The sequence below is a fragment of the Vipera berus genome (assembly GCF_964194415.1).
Source record: "Vipera berus genome assembly, chromosome: 2".
NCBI classification, from domain to species: domain Eukaryota; kingdom Metazoa; phylum Chordata; class Lepidosauria; order Squamata; family Viperidae; genus Vipera; species Vipera berus.
This window is the reverse complement of record NC_138203.1, coordinates 220,871,660-220,885,046: the sequence shown is the minus strand read 5'-3', so window position 1 is coordinate 220,885,046 and position 13,387 is coordinate 220,871,660. Positions and strand designations below refer to the sequence as shown.

Here is a 13,387-nt window from a genome sequence, read left to right as displayed (position 1 = left end):
CAATGGACTATATTTTTAATAATTTACTGTATTACTAATCATTTAAACAATAGTTACCTTTTCAGTATAAAAAAATCACCATAGGGTCATGTATTTATGGAAGAATCTTGTTTTATTTTCTTAAACCATTCAGGGAATCAAGCATAATGGGCTATTCCTGGACCTATTCAGGTTGGACCATTTCTGGATTCTCAGGAACTAGACTTTGAAAGTGTCAGATGGTCTCTAAGTACCATACTTATTATCATCATCTTCAATCACACTATATAACTATTATACCCTTGTGAGCTACATGCTTTTGCTTACATACCACATATAACTGCTTCCAGAGCAGAGCCCATTCCTGGAGAGTTGCTGTAACTTCAGTAATAACAGAATCTTCAAGTGGAACAACTGTTTCATACTGCCTGTAAAATGTATAAACACCAGTGAAAATATCATAAAAAGAAGGACTGCGGAATCATTTATTTCCATCTTCCCTTGAAACTATGTATTCATTTGTATATAATAAACATCCCCAAATACATAACACTTACTTCATATAGTGGAATGTTCAATCTCAAATAATCTTCTGCCTTATATGTATAGTTTCATTGTACAAAATTTTATTTTATGACAATTTTAGTTCTATCTTTTTACTGGAATTGTGTAATGGGATGTAAGAATAACCTTGAGAAAAAGAAGAAGAGCAACAACCAAGGAAACAATCAACTAAATGAAATCTGAGTCCAAAACAGAAATGTAATTTGAGAAAATGTTTCAGACTTGACTCTTTCCTGTTATCTTGCAGATAAAGAGGGAGGGGGAGGCATTTTCAGACTTGCAGAAGTCTGCCAATCCTGTGGGGGAAGGTGGTTCCTCATATAAGCTGGATCCATGCCATGAAGGACTTTAAAGATGATAACTAACATCTTGAATTGGATCTGGAAGCAAAGTGGCAACCAGTGCAGCTTTCCGAACAGCAGTGTGGCATGGGCCATCCTAGGGCCCCAAGACCTGTCTGCATGGCTGTGTTCTGGCTAGTTGTAGTTTCCAAATATTTTTCAAGGGTAGCCCCAGGTAAAGCATCTTAGGTAAAGGTAAAGGTTCCCCCGCACATGCGTGCTAGTCGTTTCCAACTCTAGGGGCCTGTGCTCATCTCCGTTTCAAAGCTGAAGAGCCAGCGTTTGTCCGAGGACATCTCCTTGGTCATGTGGCCGGCATGACTAGACGCCAAAGGCGCACAGAACGCTGTTACCTTCCCACCGTAGTGGTCCCTATTTTTCTACTTGCATTTTTACGTGCCTTCGAACTGCTAGGTTGGCAGAAGCTGGGACGAGTAACAGGCGCTCACTCTGTTATGCGGCACTCGGGATTCGACCCACCAAACTGTCGATCTTCTGATCGACAAGCTCAGCGTCCTAACCCACTGAGCCACAGCATCCCTAAAGCATCTTGCAACAGCCCAAATATCAGATTTACAGGACTGTGTAAATCTCAATAAAAGTAATTTCAGTACTCTTTTGAAGTTGATTTTCTGGTCTGCTCTACCCAGTGGGGCTGACAAACATTAATTCATACTCTGGTTAATCTATATATATTATTAAAACTCTTATTCCTATAGCCTTTAAACATGTGAAACAGTGCAAACTATGGCAAAACCTTTTGAGCCAAAATATCTGAAATGGGCTAATTTATACAATGCATCCAAAATCCAGGAGCCATGACTCTCACAGAATTGAAATTTGATAAATTTTATAAAACGTCTAATGACATTATCATAAAGCAATTTGTGATGCCATATAAAATGTCATAAAACACATCCTATGCTGATATTTGACTGGACTGACATGGGCTATTTTCAAGGCAGATAATCTTTGAATGTATTTCTAACTTTTACAGTGAAGGCAACACATTAGAAGCACTGTTATTGAGGAATCTGATAAGGAAATATCTCTAAAACATGGGTTATCTAGTTTAGTCTCATAGGGATATCACATAACTGAAAAGAAAAACAGCCTGCCTGACATTTTATTCTTATGACAAAGGACTAATCAGTGATCCTTAAGAAAACATTTTTAACTATGCTCCTTATGTTTAGCAAAAAAATTAGAGAAGAAATTGGATGTAATTTTTTTCTTGGAATTATTTGCTAGAACAAATATAGTTTTGTAGAATATCAGCATTTCAGCTTTAGACAACTGTATTAAATATTACACGCAAAAGTAGTTTAAATTAAGACTATATTAAATAATGTTAAGATTCCTATCTATTTGTCAGATATATTAATTTCTTGATAATAGAAGTGCATACTCACCCTCTGTTACTGACAAGTGCCTTTTTCAAATGAATGTAATTTGCAGGAAAGATTCCCTGCAAGAAAAATGGAATTAATTGATGGGCAGCAGAATTCAGTATTTATCAGGCCATTTGGTGAAACTAGTTTTAGAATCCCTTTTCTTCTTTTTTGTTAATCTACGGTATCTGTGTTTTGGGGTCTCATTACTTCTGTTTTCCTGTATTTTGCATTACCCCAAAATGAAATGTGATACATTTGTAAGGTTTTTATAAATGCAGTTTAACAACCCTACTTAAGTATCGTTTGGTGAATGCTGATAGATTAGAAAATCTGATTGATTGAAATTGATTTATTCTCAATTACATACAAGTCTTATCAGTTTTCTGAATCCTGAATGTGTATCATTGCAGGTAATCCTTGACTTACAACCACAATTTGGACCAGAATTTCAGTCATTAAGCGATACAGTTGTAAATAAATCATCATGTGACAAGACCTAATTTTACAACAATTTTTACCCTGATCATTAGGTGAATGAAGTGGCTGTTAAATGAATCTAGCTTGTCAGAAGCTGGGACCTCGGAAAGCTGCAAATTGCAACCAAAGACACTGCAACCATTGTAAATGCAAAACAATTGCCAAGCACCCAAATTGTGATCATGTGAGCTAGTGCAATAGTCTTAACTTCAAGGTTGGGTTTTAAGTCAATTTTTCTGAGGCCATTGTAATTTTTGAACTGTTGTTAAACAGTCATAAGTCAAGGCTTACCTGTACTGTATGGTATACGTATTTTTCATATTTTGGCTTGTAAAATAGTTACTAAAGTACAGAGCATTGGGTAAAACCAGCATTTGGTTGTGCTTTGTCATGCTAGTAAAAACATAACCAAAACTGACTGCTAATATATTTACCATTAGCAATGAATGTTGAATGTGCCACCCATTAGGACTAAGGCTTGTGGTTGACACTATTGACTATTTCAATTTTCATGATTGACTGCCCTTTTATAAGAGATTATTATTATAACTCTACAGAGAGCTTATCAGAAGACTAAATATTCTGCTGGACTTATTGACAATACAGGAGACTGTTTCATTAGTTCAAGTCAACATTTATCAGTGCCTTTGTAAGTGTATTTGAAAGTATGCATCAAATTCAATACAGTTTTTGTTAAAAGCAGCATCTAAACATACCTTTATGCTAGGTCTCCTTATTGAAATTCCTCTGTACCAACCTAAAATAAAATAAATTAAATTATATTAAAATATATTATTAAAAGATTTAACATTTACAAATTTTGTTATTTTCATTAATTGTAAGAGGTTCATATGATATTCTGGCAATATCTCTAATTAGAGCTCTGAGTTTTAGTTTTTATGTTGATAAGTGATCATCTAACAATTCTGCTTTCAGAATAATCAAATGGAAATTTAAAAAATCAATTTACTACATGGTGTTGTTGTCTGAGTTTCTTTTTTTAATGAAATAGAAACATTAATAGAAACATCTCCCACCTATATTTTATAGAATCACAGATTTGGGGGCAGTTTCTGCTTTCTGAAGTATCTCTTAAAGCACCTAAGCACCTGTAACAGATAATATCCAGCCTCGATTTGAAAATCTCCAACAATGAAAATATATGACAGCCAGATCCACTGGCTGACAATTGTACTCTCAGAAAGTTTGTTCTGACATTTAGCCCAAACATACTTCCTTATAGTTTTAACTCAGTGTTTTTGATTCTACCCTCTGCATTCTCTTTCCTGTACGACAATCTTGTACAACAATTTGAAGACTGTTATCATATTCCCCATAGCTATCTCTTTTGCAAACGTAACACACTCCTTTGTGTTTCTGGTAGGATTTATTTTCCAGAACTCTCATCTTTTTGATAGTCTTCCCTTGAATTGCTCCAGTTTGTCACTTTCCATTGATATATGAGGCCCAGAAGCAAACAAAGCATTCAAACTGGAATTTGATCAGGAGAGAATAGATTAAAACAATTTCCTTCCATGATCTGGGCTTTATACTATTGTTATTATACCACAAGATCATTTTATTTTTTGTTTTTCTTATCAAATTCAGATAAGAAATTTTCCCTATTAAATTCATCCTATTCATTTTGGGCCATTGCTCAAGCCTGTCCAGATGTTTTTAATTTTCCATTTCAATTTTAAACTATTTTTTATCCTTCTGAGCTCTGTATCATTTGTAAACTTGTTAAATGTTCCCCAACTCCAAGTCATTGATAAAAATATTTTATTTGAAGATAGGTATCAAGAAATCATTGGAGTGGCAAATTTAAACCAGTCTCCTGCTTCATTTCGGTTTCTTAAACCATACAATCCAACTACGTTTTTTTCTTTTAATTTTCCAACTTTGGCATTTCAGTCCCCAATCACAAGCATTGTATACTTACACTTTCTGTTAATTTCTAATTAAACCTGATTATAAATAATGATGATAAAATTCAAGTTTGTGCTCCAACTACTGATGCAAAAGGGGTTAACTGCCCCTTTTGCATCAGTAGATGGAGCACAAACTTGAATAACTGTCATATTAAATAATTGTCCATGAAGTCTAATCAATATTATTCATTCATTCATTGCATTGTAGCCAAGCATTATTTTTGTATAACATTTCTAACTGTAAAAGCAACACCATTCCATCCTTTTTTTGTCCTGAGTAATAAGCAGTATGATCTTCTGAATAAATATGTTCAATCCCAATTCATCTCAATTCACTGATGCCTAAGATGTCAATTTATAGCCATTTCATTTCATATTTCACTGTGTTTCAGAGTGTCATACTTCTTACATTCCATGTTCCTAATGTAATTCTATCTTTTCAACTTTGGTTTTCTTTCCTATATGGCAATATCAGCAATTAGATATCCCAAAGATTTCCATCTAGCCACAGCATAAACACCATTAATACCAAATCCTAACCTAGTTTGAAATTCATACTCTGAATTCGCAGCTACAATTTTCTCTCTATGTAATTGCTAGGAGTCAAAGTGGCACATAATCACTTTGTAGGATAAAAGCACAAGTGCTCAGTTACTACGTGGAATATTAAAGCTACTTACCTACTTGCAAAGAAAATAATAAGACTTTGAAATACTTCAAGGTCACTATTTTAATGTTCTTAGTTGTCATATACAGCATAGATATTTAACCCTTTATTTATAATCTAACATACAATTATAACCCTTTCGTTATACAGGTAAACCTCAAAGTATGACAGGCCATTTAATGAACTTTTGAGATTATGACACACCTCCCAAAAGCTACATATAACATTTGAAAGTTATGACAGCTGCAACAGGCTTGCAGTTGTTTGCTGTTATGACCCACCACAGGGTCGCTGCAGCTCCCTCCTGCCACTCTCCCCATCCCACTCTGTCAGAACCCTGCAGCGTTTGGGCCTCCTCCTCACACACCCATCACATCCCACTTACCTTCTGAGACTCTCCAGACCTCATATGAAAGGAGGGCAGGCCATGTGTTCCCAGAAACGTGACCTCCATTTTGTCCCACACATTTGTGAATATATCAAAATGGCAGCCAATAGAGAAATTGCTTCATTTTGCTTCCTTAGATTGGAAGATCTGCACAGTGAAGCAGAAGTTTCTGAATGCTACATAAAGCTTCCTCCTTGAGATAGCAAGAGCCTAATTATCATATCTGAACTACAGAAAGTCTTGGGACCTTTGTAAGGCAGCAAAATGAAGCAGTTTACTCCAGGGTTGTGCAGCAGCAACCTAAATGCAGCCACCAATTTGTCCCAACCATTTGTTGATGGGGACAAAATGGCGGCCACCAGACAAACTACTTCATTTTGCTGCATCACAGTAGTCTGTCCAGTGCTATAAAAGATTCTCAATGCTGCAGGCCTTGTTAAGGCAGCAAAGTGAAGTAGTTTATCCTTGGGCCACATGGCAGTGACCCAAATTCAACCACCATTTTGTGGAAGGATAAAATGGCGGCCACTTTCGGAACCGTGCTGTTTGGCTATGCAAATAAAATTCATTCCAGAGCTCTGGAAGACCTTTAAAAGGTAAATGAGAAGGTTGTTTGGCCTGGTGGGTGGGAATCAGGCCTAAGGCCTGGGAGGAGCCAGTGAGAGTGGGGAAAAACTTGTTGGAATCTACGGTGTTGGAAGTGGAGCATGGGACATCTTGGGGGAGGGGGAGATCTTGGGAGACGAGGGCAGGTGGACCTGTGCCTGTACTAGGTCTCCAATGGCCTCCCCCACCCAGGAAGCACTCCACATTCCACTTGCAAAACATTGGGGAGAGCAGGGATAGTGGGCTTGTTACGTTTCACCTAATGACACGTCATGTGAGCATAATGGGCAGGCTCAATAGCAGTCGTATCTTGAGGATTATCTGTAGTGTTATATGTTGACAGCTTTATTTTTTACAAATTTTACTGTAGTTGCAATAGTTTCAAGAAAGTTTTGAAATTAGTCACTGGTATGACCAGGGGGGCTTTTGCCCAGGTTCGCCTGGTGCGCCAGTTGCGACCCTATCTGGACCGAGATGCCCTACGCACAGTCACTCATGCGCTCGTGACCTCCCATTTAGATTACTGCAACGCTCTCTACATGGGGCTGCCCTTGAAGACCACTCGGAGGCTTCAGCTGGTGCAGAATGCGGCCGCGCGAGTTGTGATGGGGGTCTCCCGATACTCCCATGTAACACCTCTACTCCGCGAGCTGCATTGGCTTCCAGTTGCCCTCCGGGTGAGATTCAAGGTGCTGGTGATGACCTATAAAGCCCTAAATGGCTTGGGTCCGGGATATCTGAGGGAACACCTGCTGCCGGCATCAAGTTCCCTTCGTCCAGTGCGCTCCCACAGGGTCTTCTCAGGGTCCCTCCGGTAAAAGATTGCCGGCGGGTAACACCCAGAGATAGAGCCTTGTCAGTGGGGGCACCTGCCCTTTGGAACCAGCTGCCAGTGGAGCTGAGGACTGCCCCCGACCTCCGTTCATTCCGCCGGGGCCTGAAGACCTGGCTCTTCGAGCTCTCTGACCCAGGCTGAGGAAATCTGATTTTAATGGGGGTTTTATTTGACAGGGGCACATACAATTTTTTCTTTTTAAATTTGTTTTAACTTTTGTAATCGGTTTTTTTTTTAATCTACCCTGTAAACCGCCCTGAGTCCTTCGGGAAAGGGCGGTATAGAAATGTAATAAAATAAATAAATAAATAAATAAATAATTTGGACTATGTATTAGAATGCAACTCATTAAGAAATCTAAATATATTCCTGGTTATCATGATAAAATCATCACAAGCCACCCTTATCCTCCCAAAAATGAGGTTCCAATATTTCTAGACAGATGGTTAATAAATATGCTGACCCCTTTCTGACAGGATTACTAATAACGCTTCAATCTTTCTTATAGAAAGTGGGTCAGATTAGATTTACTAAGCATTTGAATAATCATGGTTCTCAAATGATTTATTGAAACATAGGTTTGCAAAATATAAAATGCACTCCTTTTGGGGAATGCACAGATAGCTCTAACATGGTTGGCTTCCCAACACCTAATAAAAAACAATGAACCTCAGTGATCACAGAAATTCATTTCTCCTATCTTATTCATCTCCTCTTTACAAGACAAAAGGTGGTAAATGAATAGAAACAAGGGAAGGGGATATAAAATTTACATTCTGCACTGTATTTAGTGTAGCATTGGCTACAAAAGTACACCCACAAGATACCATTATGATCACAAATTATTATTACTACTTGAATAAAAAGAAAAAGCAAAGTAAGTAGTTGGGGCAGTTCATAAACGTCAGAAGAAATATTTTCAATATATCATACCTTCACATTTTTCCAAGATCTGAACAGTTTCTCCTAGTTCTAGAACTAAGCCTTGCTGTACATGTCCTTGGAAGCTGCATATAACTAGGGACACACAATATGTTAAAAGATTAGATGTTGAACAGTACATTGATATTTGATTTCATAAAACAGAAACAAGGTTCATATTAACATGCTTTTTATAATATTTAGTTTATTCAAAAATAGTTAAAATACAAAATGCCAAAATATTTAAAGAAAAAGAAAAAACACAAGACATTAAAGAAGTGTCTTAAAAAAAGATTAATATAAACATAACATCCTCCCTAACTGAATGCTGATTAATTATAATACAATCATGTTAATCCCACACCCCTTTTAAAACAGGCCAAAAGAATTTTATATCAATAACAAAATAGTTAGCAGAAATTAAAATGCTTTTTAATAAGACATTAGTTTTATATATATATATATAGTTCCTCTTTAAAAAAAATCATTAACAAATAATCAGTAACGTTATTAGTTTAAAACAATCAAAACTCAAACAATCAGTAACCTAATTTAACATTATAAACTAATTTAAAGAAAGCAAATAAGAATGTAAGAATTTTAACCCAGTGAATTTTGTTAAACTATAGTTCATAATAATAGTTTATTAAATTTATGTGCTTTTAAACCACATGATGTATTCGATATTACTTTATATTTTTATCCTCTGCTCTTATTTTGAAAATCTGTTAGGAATTTGTGATTTTGTATTTATCTGTCATAAATCTATAACATAGTTTCCAGACAACAGGAAAAAGCTTCAAAAAAAAAAAGAATTTGGCAGATACTCATATCCAGCAAGCCCTCAATTACTTGTCCCTTAGCATAGCTTCTTTATCTGTAAGTAGTGTGTTTCATCAAACTGGGATAAATTTGATTAGTTTAAACTTTAGTTAGTTCAAGCATGGCAAGATCAAATTGTATTTATATTACTAGATGACAATAGAAAAATTCTATTATGATCTATACCTTATAGTTATGTTGTAAGAAGATGTAAATACATAAACCAAAAATCACCTCAATGATAGTTAAAATTATTTATTACAAGATGCATACATCTAGATCCCAGATCCCTATATCCTCTCAACTCCAAATCTCCTTTCTGAACAAATCCATTTCCACAACCTTTCTAAAATTTAGGAGCACAGATGCTGTCCAGATGTCTAACAGCTATACCTACCAGTGGCTGCTGCCTCTAAGAAGCATATTTTTGATTTTCTGTCAAGTCTCCTCAATATTCCAATCCTTAGTTTCCACTTCATTTTACATGGAAGAAGTTGGTCTAAACAGCTCCAGTCCAGATAATAACATTATCATATGCAGATCTGCTTGAAAATAATCTTAAAAATTCAGGTACTCCTCTATTTACAACCATTCGTTTAGCAACCAGTTGAAGTTACAACAGCACTGAAAAAAGTGACATGACTGTTTTTCAGTTATGACTGATGCAGCATCCCCCATGGTCAAGTGATCAAAATTCAGACACTTGGCAACTGACTCATATTTATAACGGTTGCAGTGTCAGAGTCATGTGATCCCTTTTGTGACCTTCTGACAAGCAAAGTCAATGGGGAAGCCAGATTCACTTAACAACCATGTTAATAACTTAACAACTGTAGTGATTCACTTAACAACTGTGGCAAGGAAGTTCGTAAAATGGGGCAAAAATTCACTTAGCAACTGTCTTGCTTAGCAACAGAAATTTTGAGCTGATTGGGAATTCAAGAGATATACTAGTACAAACTGATGGTATTAATACATTTTCCCTGCATATTAGCACATTGTTATTTGAAAGTCTACTTAATGTTGCATGAGCTTGTATGCTTGTTTCAATTATTTGACCTGGGTCATTTTCATTCTATCATGTTATTAGAATAACTATTTTATAGTTAAAAGCTTTTTCTCACCTGACTTCAGTTTTGTGGAACAAATCTATCTATCTATCTATCTATCTATCTATCTATCTATCTATCTATCTATCCATCCATCCATCCACCCACCCACCCACCCACCCACCCACCCATCTAATTTAGTTGCCCATCTAATTTAGATCCTCCCCAAATTCTTGGGCTGTAAAGGTGTTGGTGGTAGAATTGTACTTTCAGACTTGCAAGACTGATATCAGCCTTGTCAGTTAGACCAAATAAGAAACATCATCATAAACTAAATCTACTTTATTGTAAGGCTACGTTAATAGAGTCTTGCAAAAATCTGAAAGTACAATTCTCTCACCAACAACTTTATAACCTAGGAACTTAGGGAAGCTCCCTTCTGAACCTCTCGCTCTTCCCGCTATGCAGGTGTGGTCTATGCTGTTTCTTATTTGACTACTCCCTAGGCAGCATCTCTTTGGCCCATCTCCCAAGACCTTTCTCACATACTGTTAACCTACATAGATTGCTTGAGAGTGGTTTTTTTTTCCTTTCTCCTCTCTCCGAGGCATATTAACTGTGATACTATAATTAATTCCAATCATAAAAGTATGTGACAGCAAAATAGTCCCAGTGATCAGATATGGCACAGAACTGTGGGGATGTGTAAGTCTCCCTTAATGGAACAGATACAATCTACTTTTTTGAATTATATCTTGGGGTTGGATAAGTTTACACCAGTCCCAGCAATAAGGGCAGAGTTGGGCATAATCCCTACACAAAGCCATTTAGTAATTACAGTTTTTAATTACTGACTGAACATCCTATTCATGGACCCAAATAGACTACTAAGGATGTGCTTCAAAGAGCAATTCCACAACAAGAAACCTTGTGCTTAGGCCACCCAGCTTTTTCAACCAATTCGCAGTCCAATTAAATCTAAAGCTTTCAAACAAAGATTTATTGATATGACTGCCCAAGATGATATTGCGGTACTTAAATGCATCAAGTCTCTGAAGGCTCAAACAAATCAGTCTTCCACTTAGAAAAATATTTAACAAGCTACATACATCAACATTTCAAAAGAGCTTTTTCTAGACCACAGGTCGGCAACCCGCAGCTCCGGAGCCGCATGTGGCTCTTTAAGCCATCTCCTGCGGCTCCCGGTCGCCCGGTGTCCACACACCACTCCAAACGGGCGGAGGTGCGCGCGCACCACTCCGAACGGGAGGAGGTGCGCGCGCACCACTCCAAAGGTTTGGAGAGCTGCGCACGCACCTCTCGGAACGGGCAGCAGCGGTACCCGTTTGGAGACCTGCTGGTGCCGGTTTGGAAAGCTGCCGCGGCCCGTTTACAGAGCTACCGCCTTTAGTAGCTCTGTAAACAGGCCGCGGCAGCTTCCTAAACCAGCACCAGGTCTCCAAACGGGTGTATGGGCGGAGGTGCGTGCACACCTCTCCAAAGGTTTGGAGAGCTGTGCGTGCACCTCGGAACGGGCAGCGGCGGTACCCGTTTGGAAACCTGCTGGTGCCGGTTTGGAAAGCTGCTGCGGCCCGTTTACAGAGCTACTGAAGGCGGTAACTCTGTAAACGGGCCGCGGCAGCTTTCTAAACCTGCGGCAGCAGGTCTCCAAATGGGTGTTCGGGCAGAGGTGCGTGCGCACCTCTCCAAAGGTTTGGAGAGCTGCGCGCGCACCTCGGAACGGGCAGCGGTGGTACCCGTTTGGAGACCTGCTGGTGCCGGTTTGGAAAGCTGCCGCGGCCCGTTTACAGAGCTACCGCCTTTAGTAGCTCTGTAAACAGGCCGCGGCAGCTTCCTAAACCAGCACCAGGTCTCCAAACGGGTGTACGGGCGGAGGTGCGTTCGCACCTCTCCAAAGGTTTGGAGAGCTGTGCGTGCACCTCGGAACGGGCAGCGGCGGTACCCGTTTGGAAACCTGCTGGTGCCGGTTTGGAAAGCTGCTGCGGCCCGTTTACAGAGCTACTGAAGGCGGTAACTCTGTAAACGGGCCGCGGCAGCTTTCTAAACCTGCGGCAGCAGGTCTCCAAATGGGTGTTCGGGCAGAGGTGCGTGCGCACCTCTCCAAAGGTTTGGAGAGCTGCGCGCGCACCTCGGAACGGGCAGCGGCGGTACCCATTTGGAGACATGGTGGTGCCGGTTTGGAAAGCTGCTGCAGCCCGTTTACAGAGCTACCGCCTTCAGTAGCTCTGTAAACGGGCCGCGGCAGCTTTCTAAACCTGTGGCAGCAGGTCTCCAAACGGGTGTTCGAGCGGAGGTGCGTGCGCACCTCTCCAAAGGTTTGGAGAGCTGCGCGTGCACCTCGGAATGGGCAACGGCGGTACCCGTTTGGAGACCTGCTGGTGCCGGTTTGGAAAGCTGCCGCGGCCCGTTTACAGAGCTACCGCCTTCAGTAGCTCTGTAAACGGGCCGCGGCAGCTTTCTAAACCGGCGGCAGCAGGTCTCCAAACGGGTGTTCGGGCGGAGGTGCGTGCGCACCTCTCCAAAGGTTTGGAGAGCTGCGCGCGCACCTCTCCGAACGGGCGGCAGTTTGGAGGTCCCGGGGGTGGCTCCGGCGGCGCCAAGGCTGAAGGCGGCGCCGCAACCCAGCACCCGTCACCAGGGAGACCCATCGCCGCTGGCGTGCAGGTGCGTCCACATAAAAAAAGTGGAACCGTGCACGTGTATCCGCGCACGCGCATGTGCAAAAAACAAAATATTTTGTTTTATGCGCATGCGCGTGCGCGGATGCACGCGCGCGGCTCCCACTTTTTTTATGTGTGATGGAACCGGTTCCCAGTGGCTCTTTTGCTTTTTCAGGTTGCCGACCCCTGTTCTAGACCTTGATTTGAACAACTGGACTCAGTGGTAAGACATGGGAGGTTTCATGGAGTCCCAACTAGAGTTCTAAGATTGTGCATTTGGGGAACAGCAGCCTTTGAAGACACTGGACACATTCTTGTTTACTGAAATTGTACTCTCCAGAAAGGGCCGCTTATATAGACACTTATTTAAAAACTAAAAAATATTGGTGCACCCAGGGGTCTTATTTATTGCAAGGAACAAACCTAATATCATCAAGACTGAACTCTTAATTTCAAAGGCCATCTCAAAAAGGACAGAAAGAGGACAACGTTGATCAGATTGGAGATAAGTGTAGGGGTGACAATCTGTTATGAAGTTTTGTTTTCTTTTTATCCAATTGCATTTTTGTATCAATTTTATATACCGGTATACGATAGTCAGTTGATTTAATTAATAGTTTTCTTCTTCTATTTTGCCATATACTGTTTTATTTTACTCTTACCCACTGTATTTTATTCTATTTTATCACACAATAGCTATTTTATCTCATTTTACTGTATATTATCTCATGT

The 13,387-nt window shown here is 39.7% G+C and overlaps 1 protein-coding gene across 1 annotated transcript in view; it reads right to left on the bottom strand.

The window, feature by feature from the left end:
- DOCK3 (dedicator of cytokinesis 3) overlaps positions 1 to 13,387 on the bottom strand; it is a gene marked incomplete at both ends in the record, with an annotated part of 182,953 nt that overhangs the window by 155,903 nt on the left and 13,663 nt on the right. Inside the window, 4 exons of the mRNA XM_081319050.1 lie at positions 311 to 407; positions 2,297 to 2,352; positions 3,472 to 3,512; positions 8,116 to 8,199. Coding sequence (XP_081175176.1) covers positions 311 to 407; positions 2,297 to 2,352; positions 3,472 to 3,512; positions 8,116 to 8,199 — 278 coding nt within the window. The remainder of the gene's footprint in view (positions 1 to 310; positions 408 to 2,296; positions 2,353 to 3,471; positions 3,513 to 8,115; positions 8,200 to 13,387) is intronic.